General features: G+C 41.7%; 2 protein-coding genes and 1 long non-coding RNA gene across 3 annotated transcripts in view; 1 reads left to right on the top strand and 2 right to left on the bottom strand.

Annotated features, from left to right (window-relative positions):
• The window catches only part of LOC131987013 (coiled-coil domain-containing protein 81-like), a 23,835-nt gene extending 16,355 nt beyond the window's left edge, over positions 1-7,480 (bottom strand). The window contains exon 1 of the mRNA XM_059352167.1: positions 7,355-7,480. Coding sequence (XP_059208150.1) covers positions 7,355-7,430 — 76 coding nt within the window. The 5' untranslated portion in view covers positions 7,431-7,480. The remainder of the gene's footprint in view (positions 1-7,354) is intronic.
• LOC131987023 (interleukin-18 receptor 1-like) lies at positions 6,741-14,904 on the top strand. Its single transcript, XM_059352177.1, has 10 exons — positions 6,741-8,037; positions 9,780-10,017; positions 10,721-10,907; positions 11,889-12,033; positions 12,117-12,179; positions 12,294-12,417; positions 12,493-12,638; positions 12,830-12,973; positions 13,606-13,758; positions 13,844-14,904. The coding sequence occupies exons 1-10, from the start codon at positions 7,989-7,991 to the stop codon at positions 14,185-14,187; spliced, it is 1,593 nt and encodes a 530-aa protein (XP_059208160.1). The 5' UTR covers positions 6,741-7,988; the 3' UTR covers positions 14,188-14,904.
• LOC131987034 (uncharacterized) lies at positions 10,221-14,998 on the bottom strand. Its single transcript, XR_009395726.1, has 3 exons — positions 14,961-14,998; positions 10,422-10,478; positions 10,221-10,299 (listed from the first exon to the last, which is right to left on the bottom strand). It is a non-coding gene; the product is annotated as an uncharacterized LOC131987034 (long non-coding RNA).

The raw sequence follows: 14,998 nt of genomic DNA, 5'->3' as shown, positions 1-14,998 counted from the left end.
CGTGTCTGTTATGAAGCATAAATTTATAAAGTGGCTGTCTGAGAGCTTAAATTTACAAGCATGTTATTGAGTGATAACTTTATGGTAAACAAGGAGCAGCTACAACGAAAAAAGTAGTGCATACGCGCGCACTATGCGCGCATCCTCATATTAAGAAAAGAAAACAAATGATACCTTACCGGAGACTCTGACCTCATGCCATATAATATGATGACACTAAAGAATTAAAAAAAAAAAAGTCCAATGATCAGAAATATTACCAGTCAATCATCCGGATATAACTCCGCTCCTGTTGCTCCGAGTATTGTCAGTTTTCGTCCACAATAATAATTGCTCCTTACTCCCTCCGGAGCTTCTATGGGATTAATCTTATCCGTAAAGTCTCTGTCCACATACATGTAAAAAAAAAAACTCTCACGATCAGCTCAGTATCCTCAGCGTATTTTCGGCATTATTCCAAATTTTCATGTAGGCCTATTGTCGGTGTCGCACTCTTCTCCTCCGCTGGCCCCCGTCGTTCCCTTGCCTCCGTGGCGGGTGAGAAACGCTTTAGCCTCGGCTGCAGATGAAAACTCGTACCGCCGGTTGTTCAGCGAAAAAGTAATTATTGCTGGATAACGGAGAGCATATTCCACATTACGCTTACAGAGAATTTGTCTCACCTCCTCATATTTTTTGCACTTCTGCTGTATCTCCTGAGCATAGTCTTGGAAGAAAAAAATCCTTGTGCCATTCCAGGTGACTTGTTTCTTCTTTCTCGCTGCCATTAACACGGCAGCCTTGGCCTTGTCCCGGAGGAACCAGACAATGATGTGTCTTGGCCTGGCGTTGTCTCCCGGTCGGGGGCCGACCCGGTGGATCCTGTCAACTTCATACCAGTCATCGACATTAATATCCAGTGCCTCTGATAGCAGTGTTTTCATAAAGCCATCCCAGTCGCAACCCTCCATTCCTTCTTTCACCCCCGCGATACGTATGTTTTGACGCCGGGAGAAGCCTTCTAGTACTGTTATTTTCTCCTTTAGTATGTGATTCTGCTTCTCTAGGTCGCACACCACTGGGGCCCTTTTTGCCTCTTCATCCTCCAGCTTGGATATTCTGGACTCTGCCTCAGCAATTCTGCAGCCCAGGCTTTTCACTGTTTCATTCATTATATTACATTACATTACATGTCATTTAGCAGACGCTTTTGTCCAAAGTGACTTACAATAAGTGCATTCAACCTGATGGTACTAGACATAGACCATAGGAATCAAGTCAGTACAGAACTTTAAGAGCTAACTGTCATTGCTAAGGAGTGCTATATGTTAAAGAAGAAAAGAAAAGAAAAGAATAAGAACTTTTTTTTTTTTTTTAATATATATATCTGTTAGGTGACCATGACTTAACCGAGGTATTGTTGGAAGAGATAGGTCTTCAGCCTGCGGCGGAAGATGTACAGGCTGTCTGAGGTCCTGATGTCGGTGGGGAGCTCGTTCCACCATTTGGGAGTCAAGACAGAGAAAAGTCTGGAAGTGGTTTTGAGGCGAGTTGACCCACGCAGGGTGGGAGTCGCAAGCTGTTTGGCTGATGCAGAGCGGAGAGGACGGGCAGGAGTGTAGAGTTTGACAAGGTCCTGGATGTAAGTAGGACCTGAACCGTTAGCAGCAGAGTACGCCAGAGCTAGAGTCTTGAAGCGTATCAGCCACCGGTAGCCAGTGGAGGGAGCGGAGGAGGGGTGTTGTGTGTGAAAATTTGGGAAGATTGAAGACCAATCGAGCAGCTGCATTCTGGATGAGTTGCAGAGGTCGGATGGCTTTGGCAGGCAGGCCTGCCATGAGGGAGTTGCAGTAGTCCAGGCGTGAGATGACCAGTGCCTGGACCAGGACCTGAGCTGCCTTCTGGGTGAGAAACGGGCAGATTCTCCTGATGTTATGCAGCAAGAATCTGCAAGATCTGGTAGTGGCGGTGATGTTTGTTGAGAGGGACAGTTGGTTGTCAAGAGTTACGCCAAGGTTTTTGGCGGTTTCTGTGGAGGCAACCACTGTGTCCTGGACAGTGATGTGGAAGTCAGTGGTGGGGGAGCCCTTCCCTGGGAGGTAAAGTAGCTCAGTCTTTCCCAGGTTGAGTTTGAGGTGGTGCGAGGACATCCACTGGGAGATGTCGGCCAGACATGCAGAGATACGTGCTGCTGCACGTGTTTCAGACTGGGGAAATGAGAAGATTAGCTGGGTGTCGTCGGCATAGCTATGATAGGAGAAGCCATGCGAGTGGATGAGGGAGCCAAGGGAGTTGGTGTAAATCGAGAAGAGGAGAGGACCAAGGACCGAGCCTTGAGGGACCCCGGTGGTGAGTAGACCGGGTTCTGAAACAGAACCCCTCCAAGTTACACGGAAGGTGCGGTCCTTGAGGTAGGATTTGAGCAGAGAGAGGGCAGAGCCAGATACTCCAAGGTGGTGAAGGGTGGAGATGAGGATCTGGTGATCCACAGTGTCAAAAGCTGCAGAAAGGTCCAGTAGAACCACCACAGATGAGAGAGAGGCCGCCTTCGCCTTGTGAAGCTGTTCAGTCACAGCGAGAAGGGCAGTCTCTGTTGAGTGGCCCTTCTTGAAACCAGACTGGTGAGGGTCAAGGAGGTTGTTCCCATGCAGATAGGAGGACAGCTGATTGAAGATAGCCCGTTCCAGAGTTTTGGAGAGGAACGGCAGGAGAGAGACGGGTCTGTAGTTGTCCACTAAGGATGGGTCGAGGGTGGATTTCTTTAGGAGAGGATTCACCCTTGCTTCCTTCAGAGAGTTAGGAAAGCAGCCAGTAGTCAAGGAAGTGTTGACAAGATGGGAGAGGAACGGGAGGAGATCAGGAGCAATAGACTGAAACAGGTGGGAGGGAATAGGATCCAGCTGACAAGTGGTAGGACGGGCAGAGGTTACAAGGCTGAGCACTTGAGGAGGAGACAGTGGAGTGAATGCTGAGAGGGAGGGAGACACTGATGGGGAGGGAGGAGAGGCAGGTTGTAAGACTGGATGGGTAAATGACGAGCGTATGTCCTCAATCTTTTTCAGGAAATGGTTGACAAAGTGGGTTGGTAGGAGGGAGGAGGTAGGAGGGGGGGTTGGAGGGACCAGGAGGTTTGTAAAGATGGAGTAGAGCTTCTTGGGGTTGGAGAATGAGGATTGGATTTTGGTCTGATAGAAAGAGCTTTTTTCAGCTGAGATTAAAGATGAGAAGGCAGCAAGAAGAGATTGGTAGTTGCGTAGGTCCTCAGGGTGTTTAGTTTTCTGCCATTTCCGTTCTGCTGCCCGTAGGGGAGCTCTGTTGGCACGCACAGAGTCCGACAGCCACGGGGCAGGGGAGGACTGGAGCACTTTCCGAGGAGTGAGAGGACAGAGTGAGTCAAGAGAGGAGGAGAGGGTGGCAAGGAGAGTGTCGGTTGCAGAGTTGGGCTGCAGAAGTGAGAATGAGTCCGATGAAGGGAGGGATGAGAGAACAGTTGAGGCCAGAGCATGAGGAGAGAGAGAGCGAATGTTGTGGCGGACCAGTGCAGTATCTGTCGGTGAGGACAGACAGTCCGATCGGGAGAGTGGGAGGGAGAACTTGATAAAGTAGTGGTCGGAGACATGAAGTGGGGTTACAGAGAGATTGGTAGTCGAGCAACTCCTGGTGAAAATGAGATCGAGGAGGTTGCCAGCTTTGTGAGTAGGGGGTGATGGAGTGAGCAAAAGAGCGAAGGAGGAGAGTAGAAGTAGTAGGTCTGCTGACTTCTCGGGCTGGATGTTGAAGTCCCCGAGAAGGACAAGTGGTGGACCATCTTCAGGGAAGTTTGATAGTAGGACGTCAAGCTCCTCCAGAAATTCTCCAAGGGGACCAGGTAGGCGGTAGAGAACAACAATGGTTATTGGTGAGGGAGAGGTTATAGAGACAGCGTGGAATTCAAAGAACCGTGGAGAGAACTGTGGGAGTGGATGGAGGGAGAACTTCCAGTCACGGTTGATAAGGAGACCTGTTCCTCCACCCCTACCAGTGTGTCTAGGGGTGTGAGAGAAGGAGAAGGCAGCAGAAAGAGCTGCAGGAGTGGAGGAGTTGGTTGGTGTTAACCATGTCTCGGTGAGGGCAAGGAAGTCCAGTGAATGCTGAGCAGCAAAGCCAGAGATGAACTCAGACTTGCGGCATGCAGACTGACAGTTCCAGAGTCCACCCTTGACGAGGCACTGAGTGTGCTTGGAGCGAGCGGGGTGCACAAGGTTGTGACAAGTGCGACAGGTTGTGCAAGGTCTGAAGAATCTTCTAGTTGAAACTCGAACTGGGATTGAGTACGTTGTCATGGTCAGGGCAGGAGGTACACCGCCTCTACTCCTCTTTTTACACCCGAGACTTCGGCAGATAGGCTCACGAGGATATCCTTGATACCCTGCAGTTCAGTCATCACGCTTGTAGCCTCTTGTGGAGATGGGTCCGCCATCTTAGTTGTGTCCGCCATCTCCTCTGTGTTTTTGTTTCGTTGATTTTGAGAGGCGTTGCGGGTAAAATAATGGCTTTCTAGCGACATATTTCTTTGGGGTTGCTGTTTCGCCACTGGTATGCAAACGTTTGCAGATCGTATTTATGAAGTAATGGGGAAAATAGCTAAGCTAGCTTGGCCCGCTTCAGCTATGCAGCCATCTTGGGCGCGTCACCACCGGAAGTCCTCTGAAGGCTTCTTTCTATCCTTGTACAGTCTGTAGATAAACCCTCAGGAGAGGCTGAGTTGGTCCATCTGCTGGACACCAGGATATGTCTTGGAAAGAAGGGGAACAAGAAATACATTTTAGACTATGCATAAAACATGACTTTTATAATAAACAATATAGAATTCAGTGTTACTTAATTCAAAAACAATCCTGTGAACAAAAGCTGGCTCTCCTGTTTGACTAATGTACTAGACTTGATCATCATTGATACGTTATTTGTAGAGGCTTTGTGAAATCTTAAAGCAAAAGAGGACAAATACCCAGTTGGTGGGATGGTGATGGTGGGGCATGAAGCATGGGGGGGGGGGCTTCCACTATGAGACTCCTGCTGGCATGTGTTGTCGTGATCCAACTGATCACAATGAATTATTCAATTATTGCATCAAGAAGATATGTAAACACACTGTTTTTATTTAATTGCTTAGGGTTATCCATTATGACTTTGATATGATATTTAGCCCACCTGCAGAATGCTGCCCGCAACCTCATCACTTTGCAAAGTTCATGGGAAAAGTTTTAACAGTTACTCAAAATGTCAATACAAGAATAACATAAACTGAACGTATTCAAATGTGATCAATTTTAAAGTAATCCTGCTGCTTTTCCTGACATTGTGGACATATCCTATTCAGTTAATTTAAACTTCTATCAATATATATAGCTATAGACTACTAGCCTATTCCTTTCTTTATGATAGATAGATATTCAACTGTCCATAAGCTTTATAGTCCATTAGTCTAGCTTGGAGTTGCTGTAACATTTGTTTTTTTCCTCCTTCACCTGCACAGGTTAATGTTTCCATGAACTTCAATTGATTATACTAAGCTAGCACACTGTGCGAACTCTAGATACAATTAATTATCAACTTGTTTAAAACATTTGCAAATCATTTAACACTATACATTGTGAGTGACTTTACTTACCCTCTTTTTCTTCTTTTAAGGTGATCTAGTTCAAGCTAAGTGCAAGTCTGAATGAGAGTTGTAGTGCGACTGGAGCAGAGTACTTCTTCTTTGGTGCATCCTGCATATTTGTGAAAATCGACTCGGACAAACTGATTGGCAGCTCTGGTGGGGGGATGGCCAATCACATTTCAGGGGTAGCCGGTGCCCCGGTGGCCACGCCCCTGGCTGCAGGAGGTGTTCACTTAGTGATCTCTGTTTGTTTACAACAAGCACCGCAGTGAGCGGTGTCAGTGGGGTGAAAAGACGAGTGAAAACCTCTAACCTGTTGACTTCAGGTCTGTCCCCGCCCATCATCACGTCTTCAAGTTGTAAAATACGACCCGCCGTTAACATGAGGTACTTTATTTTGAAAATATACCGGATGTTTTATTTTTGTGTCTGTCCACGACTTCCTGCCCCGAACGATCTGCTCCGTCGGCCGACAAAAATAGTCTGCAAATGAATCGTTCATGTACAATGTCGCCAGTTCAGATAAAGGAGGAGGAGACACATGTAGTTCTAAACATATTTAGGGTGTTTTTTACTGTCTTATTGACATTTTTGATTGGTGGTGTGCCGTGTGATTTTTCTAATGTAAAATATGTGCCGTGGCACAAAAGAGGTTGGGAAACACTGGGTTATAGAACGACATGCAGACGCACATGCGCAGAGTATTAGAATTGTTTACACCGCCTATTTTAAACAACAGAAAACAGTTTACTAGCGATGTTCGATACCACCAATTTCCTTTCCGATCCGATACTGAGTAAAATTCAGGCTGGTATCGGCGATACCGATCCGATACCGATACTTTGTGCAAATACACCTAATGTGCCTGGTTAATCTAAAAAAAGGAGTGTATTTCAAATAGTTTAAGAATACAAGACATCAGAGTCACTTATTTAGCTATTTATTTTAAACTCAGAAGTATACTGAGGTAGCAGCCTCATTCACAATATATAAGGGGAAGAAGGGGATACAAACACTTGCTTTTTTATAATCCTGGGTCACTCAAAAAGTGCCAGTAAAATATTGAATTAATGTTTGCACAAGTTGGTAAGTACCAACATTTTAAAATATTTATTTAACAGTTAAAGCAAATTAGACTCATTGTAAATAATAATATATTATATCGTTAAAATGTTATTTTTTTATCCATCTTTTCCAGTAGGCTATATATTTTATTAAGTTCACCATGGCTGTTTTATCACAATTGCTCTGTATAATTTAATGACACCTAGTCTATATAATCCACTTTAAATGATAGATATCTTAGGAAACCTTACCTGAATAAATCTAGGCTTTATATGTGAGATTATCTCAGTGATGCACATATTAGGCTATTACTCCAAACTGAACTCATGCAGCTATTTGTTGAAACATGTATTCATTTTTGTTACTTGTCTCATAACCCTATAACAACAGTGCCATTTCCGTTTACGTATAAGGCTCTTACCCCGGCGGAAGAAGAAGTAGTTCCTACCAGCAGCGTGTCATTTTGACAAGATCTGAATAGTTTAGTCACTTTCCACCGTATTCCTGTTAATAATATACATGACCACAAATGACTGAAGTATCAAAAGTATCGATATTTTCATTTGGGAATCGATTTTAGAGCATACAGATCTGGTATCGGAAGTATTGATATTTCAGTATCGATCCGCACATCACTACAGTTTACCACACAGAAAAAGTTTTTCAGACCGTCTTCAGAGAGCTGTGAGAGGGTCCGTAGAGTCCTTCTGTCCGCTGCTGACACCAGCCGCAGTATATCGGTCATCTCTGTCAGGTAATGGAGCTTTAAAATCTTCTTCCAAGTAAATGTCTTCTCACTGTTTGTCTGCAACTGCCAGAGATCAAAACGAGACGCTGAGAAACGCAGCTGGTTGCCTGTGGCAATGCGCCCCGCAACGCGCCCCCGCAAGGCACGCACCGTCTCCAGCGCGGCTGTCACAACAACACAGAGACGCTTTCTTGTTTTTCATGTCGAAAGCCAGAAAAAGTCATATTCAGGAAGCACACTGTATAGCCTATCAAGTAATATTTCATTTCTTTATAATAGGCTAATACAAATAATAATAAGTAAAACGTTCAGGCTATAATAATACAATAAACAAGCCACAGTATCTATTCTTTATTTTTTATTTATTTTTGGCGACGTTTTGAATGACACGTAGAATAAAATGATTTTTTTTTATTTGCTCTGATTAAGGACTGCACTTTTCAGGTTTCAGTTTCCTTTTGTCAATAGGAAAGAAAGGTTTCAGTTTCCAGGATTATTATAAGGACAAGGAGTTTCAGAGAAGACACAAGTGACTCTTCTGGATCTTGTGTTGTCATGGTGATGGCTAGAGGACTTGGGATTGTTCTCCTCACGTCACTGATCGGTAAGATGCTTCTTCATCAGTCGACAGGTTGAATAATGTGTAAATGTGTCGGTAGTATGTGGGAATAACCATCCCCTTATCTTGTTTCATTACATTGAATTCATAGTCTGACATGAATATACTACGAATAATAATAAAAATAATAATAATCAGTGGTGCTACTTCACTAAATATTTAACTCCAGTGCTGTACATGAGGTATAATTTACTTACTATTTAGATATTTCTATTTTATCCTATGTTACATTTCAGAGGGTAATATATTGTATATTTTACTTAAATACATTTATTTTACATTTGAGTGTAATTTAAGGTACCTGTTAGATTATGATTTTATAAAATACATTATGAGTTGATTAAATTAAATACAAATTTAAACCAGTGGTTTTCTAACCTCACGACCTGGCTCCTTTGAAACGTTTTAGTTTCGGACCCAGAGAGCTACAACTATTCAGTAATTTACACAGTCCAGCTTAAAAAAAAGAGAGAGATTTATGGAGCAGGACTGTTTTTCTTCCTTCCAACCCTCATTAATCATCTCACAGCTAGATTCGTCCCTTTGTACTGTACTAAACTAATATCAGGTATTTAAATCTAGCTTTACCTCGACCAACTACAAAAAAATATAATGCTCCTTACCTATAGTTGTATAACTATGAACACTACGTCACTGACTGGAGCCGGTTTATGTGTAATGAGACTTTTGCAGTTAATACTTAGTAGTCTAATGTTAGCAGGAGTTTGAGCGTATAACAGAGTAGCATGTTAGCAGGATCTTGAAAATACTTGGAAAGCATTGAATTGAGGTCCTGCAAAAAAGGTATAAAAATGTATATAAATTAACTTATTTTATGCCGCGTATCTGGGTCCCAGTTAATTTATCATTATATTACCAGGAATTATTGTTCTATTGAGCTGGAAAGAACTGACAAAAATGTGACATAAGCTCAATCAATTAATGTATTTAATAAATTATTATTCTTCCTACTTTTTTGATAGTGAACCAAGTAGTACTCTGCACCCTACCTGGTGCTAAAAATCTTTTGTTTCTTTAAGTTAAGGATCTGAGTACTTCTTCATCACTGAAGGTGGATTATAATAATAAGATGACTGTAATGTTAATGTTGTGTGTCAGAAACAAAGCTTTATAATAGAAGAACAGGTTAAAAAAAAACATATCTAGGAACAGAGACCTTGAGTTTCCAAAAGAAACCTGAAAAGACTTTATAGGAAAAGTTCGACATTTTGCAAATATGCTCATCTTCACTCTGGGTTTCCATCGGCAGATTCAGAGCAGAACGGTCCGATTCATCCCTGTGAAAACACTCAACACTCAGAAATATAATATAAAATAACCAATATATTCTCCCGTGTTAACACACATGCTATATTAAAAAGTCAGTGCAAAATATTATATTGTATAAGACAGTTTAACTGTGGAATCATAAACACACACAAATATAAATCTGTATCAGTGGCTGAGGTTAGCTGTGCGTTTTAAATTCATAACAACTTTTTAGCTTCTTAAAGCTTAGGTCGCTTTACCAGTTTATTGACTATGTTTGCATAAACAGTTGTTCTAAATGCTAACCCCAGGACCCACAGACATGTTTTTATTACAACAGCAACCAGTCACTATGTGACTATACAATAATAATATATTTGAAATGTAATTCTCACTGTCCACAAACAAATTCATGTTATGGTTTTAAATGAACTAAAATTTGTGAGACTTGTTTGCAGGTGTGAGTCAGCACATAGCAAGAGAAGTACAGGTGAAAGCTGGTGAGATGGTGGCGCTGTACTGCCCTCTTCACAGAGCGTTCAGTAATCCTGAGGTGATCACCTGGACCTCCACTCAGCAGACGGATCTGAACAACATGTCTCCAGCTGAGCAGAGGCACAGGGCCATGCTGCTTCATGGGAGAAGCCTCGTGTTGTTCAGCGCTGCTGTAAACGGGAATTACTCCTGCTCCACGGGGTAAAGTCCAAACTAATTGATAAACAGCATTCCTCTATTTGGAGGAAGCACATTTTCCAGGAAATCACGTTTAAACTTGAACAAGATTATAAACATGACACAATTTAAAGTCACATCAGGGTCAGATTCATGTTTGTTTTCCCACTGAAGCACACTAAAAGCCTTATCTCAAAGCATCAGCTCGCTCCATTATCCAGCTCGGGAAAAGGAAACGGGCCGCTCGTCTTCAAAGTTAAAGATGTGGGGTTTGAAGTGTGTTGGCTGCTTGCATAGACAGCTGACCTAAATGAATAAGCAAATAGCCAAAGTCATGAACAAAATAAGTAATAGACATAATGATAACAGAATGTCATAATTCATAACTGATAAAGGCTGAAAGCGGTTACGCCTGCTTCAGTACACACAGCTGCGTTATCAGCTCCATTAGCTTCTGGTCCGCTGGCCCTTTGGTGAGACGAAACCTTAACACACAAACCAAATGCCATTAAAGGTCTGTTGTAATGAAGTGATGGCACACATTTATAGACCAAATGATACCAAAACTGTCTGAGTATAGGAAGGCCACACATGCCAAGTGGAAAATGTGTATTTTGGAAACTGATCCGTGAAACTTGTCTCTACTTTTACATTCAGCCTCTGCAAAATGTTTAAAATGTCAACATGAACTTCAAATGAACCTATTTTCTCTTTGATGGCATGACAGGAATGGCAGCAGCCAGTTGTGGTTCCGGCTGGTAGTACAGACAACACAGTCCAGAGAGGATCAGAAGCAGAGCCAGTACTCTAAAACATGTTTTGCAGAAGAGGCCTGCAGGTTGCATTGCCCTGATGTAAACACACCTGCTGCAAACATCCCGAATATCACCAGCAACGGCATTATATGGAACAAGGTATGTAAACACAGAAGATTTGAAATTAGAGCTCAAGATGAGGTCAGGTGATCGTTCTGGTGGGGAGCTCTGACTGCACGTTTTAACCCACTTTATTTACAAATCTCTACATATCTTTATACAGCATCATTTTTGTTTCGACCAAGTAATGATGGTGGAAATGCATTCCATCCATCCTGATATACAGCACAACTCCACTGGGCCCTATTACTGTATCACTAAAAAAATATTAGAGACGAGCAAAAACAAAGCTAATGCTATCACAGTGAGGCTAACAACTTAAGTTTTTAACTGCTTTAATACTAGGCTAATTCTCAAAAATATAAACAGCGACAGTCTAGAGTAGTGAGCTAACGCTAGTGTGCAGTCATATATTATATCTATCATGACAGTGATTGGGTCTCAGGCCTGATGATGCACAGTAAAACATAGACTTTATGATAATTGTGGATGTAGTCAAGCCTTATGCTACTTAGCTAGCATGGTTAGTAAGACACAACTGTCATTCAATAGCAGACTTCTTAGAGTGTATTTTAGTCCAACCAAACATTGAACAAGACATTCTTATGTGACCAACATGTTGCATTGATCCATGATGAACTGAAAACAAACTGTTAAAGGGTAAACGTTCAAAGATGACGACACGCCTGGTTAACAACCTGCCAATCATAAGGTAGCCACGCCCTAAAACCATAAACTTGTTACGAGAAAGTTTATTGAGGTAATAAATCAAGTAAGAAGTAGGGTCATTTTTCTGACTCTTCAGTTGAGGCCCCCTGCTGGCCAATAGAAAGAATGCGGTTTAAGGACACATCAGACGGAGGTTGCCACATTTAAATTAATGAATAAAATAATCACCTCTGTGATGTTGCTTAATTCATTTTTAAGTATACCATAGTTTGGGGGCGATGTAGAGTTTTGTATTTTAGGTTGTTTTTTTAAATACTTTAGTTCAATTCAACTTTATTATCTATCTTGCAGGAGGGCGAGTTGCCAGCAACAGGCAACTACTTCCCGCGTGTGGAGGAGAATAATGGTGGTGTCTACACCTGTACCAGATTATACCTGTATTATGGTCAGATCTATAACAAGACTTTTACAGTTCCGCTTATTGTTCAACCAAAAGGTGAGAAAAGAGCATTTTTTTTAAAAACAACATGCTCATCTTTATATTTTTAACAAAAAACTAAGTACAAGTTTTCTTCACAGAAATACCTATGATACCAGCGATCACCTCACCAAACAACAGTGATGTATTTTATGTACATTTGGGTGAGTTTTTCATCTTTTCTTGTGGACAAACTACTTAAATAATATACATATTCATGTATATCTATATACTTTCTTTCCTACTTTGAAATATTCTGTAAACTCTGCTTTTTCTAGGCTCACCAAAGGTGATTGATTGTCAAGCTGTTCTGTATTCAGAATTTGATGACATTTTCTGGTCCAGCGAGAAATCGTTCATTAAAAAGAACAGCAGCTTTCCTGTTTTCTACAATTACTCACGGTAAACACTGGACACACACACACACACACACACACACACACACACACACTTTAAACATTTTTTTTTTCCTAACAGGGAATATATTGCCGGAGAAATAAAGGTGGTAGCATCTTTAGTCTTCAGAAAGGTGTCGGAGGAGGATCTATTGAAACGTTACTCGTGTCGTCTGGAGTCTGAAACGGGCTTCTCCAGCTCCGTCACCATCAACTTGGCCAAAGAAGGTATGGAAGAGGGATGGTCCAGAGATTCAGCTTTACTGTTTCTGCTGCTTTATGTCATTGTTTCTTGCAGTGTTTTATTTGCCATTTTAAAGCTTGAATCAGTTCAGCTGATAATCCTGGGATTCATCTGATGTCTGCTCCTTTAAATGAACGATACATTTAGGAGTTATTTGTCCTTTAAATCCCGACAGCTTCTCCAGCTCACCTCTACCTGGCCCTCTGCGTTGTGGGCATCATGTTGGTGGTGATCGCTGCAACAGTTGTTGTTTGTTTGAAACTGAAAACGGACATCGCTCTTTTTCTGCAGCGCTCTCTTTGCTGTCGCAGCCCCTCAGGTGGGATTCATGTTGTTGTTTTTTCCAATAACTTTTGTGCAGTGGAGGAATGTAACTAAGTGCATTTACTCAAGTACAATTCTGAGGTACCTCAACTTTACTTGAGTATTTACATTTATGTAACTTCATACTTTTACTACATTTAGCTGCCAGCTTTAGTTACTGTACTTTTGGCTCAAGATTTAACATGAAAAAGATGATCATGTAAATTATTACGCATTTTTAGAAATTAAACCAGTAGTTAGTTAACATTATTTTATGTAGTTAAAATTAGCCCTAGCCTGACTAAAGTAAATGCTGCTTACATAATAAGAATATAACAATATAAGTGGGGCCATTCTACTACTAATTCTAGTACTTTTATGTTTACTTAAGTGCATTTTGATGCTGTTACTTTTGTACTTTAACTTCAGTAAAGTTTTGAATACAGGACTTTTACTGTAGTGGAGTCATTTCACAGTGTGGTCTTTTATTTTACTGAAGTAAGGGATCTAAATGCTTCTTCCACCACTGTTTTTGTGTAACAGGTGCACATTGTTTCCAGAACTGCTAGCTAAAAGCAGCCAGCTATGTCGACTCTACCAAAGCTGTTGTTTGTTGTTGTTTGTTGTTGTTTGTTGTTGTTTGCGTAGATGGTAAAAGCTACGATGCCTTCTTGATGTATTACGAGAGCGACGCAGACGCAGGACTACATGAAGAAGACAGAAAATACCTGGAGAGAGTTTTGGAAGAGCGCTTTGGTTACAGCCTCTGTCTCTATGAACGTGACGTCTTACCGGGCCAAGGTGAGTATTTAAGATGTACTCTGAAGGACCTCTAGCAGAAAAACATCATGAAATAAAGTGTCAACTGAACTGTGGTTGGTTGCAGCTGAAGCGGAGGCAGTGCTGGAGTGCATAGAGCAGAGTCGCGCCGTGGTTTTGGTTCCCACCTCTCCAGATCCTGGTCCAGGGTCTGGCCTGCTGATTGCCCTCCATGAAGCCCTTGTTGAGAGGCAGACTCGCTTGGTTTTCATCAACACTGACACAACAGAAGAGTTGAAATGTGGTTTGTTACCGGAGACCTTACAGTTCCTTAGTGAGACTGGAGACTGTGTCACCTGGAAGGGCCAAAGCTCCATGCAGCCCTCGTCCTCCTTCTGGAAACAGCTCCGTTATTACCTAGCGGCTCCACAGTATTCAGCCAAAGCAAGACTTCTCCCTCAGACAGTCTAGGACGCTTTGTCTTGCTAACATGTCTGACTGTTCCGTTTTCTCTCCACGGAAAGGGCAACAAAGGATATTACTCAGTTACAGTCTTCCAATTTGTTTGTTTATTTGTTTTCTGAAAAGCAACAGGTAAAAAACCAAAAAAAAAACCTCACCCAATAACAATAAGCAACAATAATAAATAACATAACCCATATTTCATAACAAATATCAAAATATCAATCAACTATTAATGACTAAATTAAACATCATATGCATTAATCAACATTTTATATTTATATTTTCATATTTTAGAATTTCATGAATATTATAATAACTGTAATAATAATAATTAATCCTTTTTTCATGTACACGCACCATATTCAAAGCCTAACAAAACGTCTATGCAAAAGGTGCATTAGTCATTATCTGCACTAAAAACTGCAACTCCCAAAATGCCCCGCGGCAAACCAGGAAGTAAAGCGCCCGCATCAAAAGCGGGTCCCGGCGATTCATTCCATCAAACACTCATAAAGTCAACAAAACAACCATGGATGACACAGATGGGATATCAAGCTATAAATACATATGTTAGCTTTATAGCTTCGCCATTTCTGGAACTTTTAACTTTGATTATTAGCGACCAAACCGTGATTTCTACCAGAGCATTGCATTATTTTTTAGCGATCAACAAGCGAGCAGACGGAACACAGTGATGCAGCATAGCGACAGTAGACAGCATGACTTTACAACAGGAAAGCAAACAAGAAACAAGGAATTACAAAAAGACAAGAGCTCACCAAGTGGCTGCATACCGGGGTGGAAGTTTCTACTGTTT

Source organism: Centropristis striata, chromosome 2 (assembly GCF_030273125.1).
Source record: "Centropristis striata isolate RG_2023a ecotype Rhode Island chromosome 2, C.striata_1.0, whole genome shotgun sequence".
Lineage (NCBI taxonomy): Eukaryota > Metazoa > Chordata > Actinopteri > Perciformes > Serranidae > Centropristis > Centropristis striata.
Note: the sequence above shows the minus strand (reverse complement) of the source record. Positions and strands in the feature narration are given on the sequence as shown.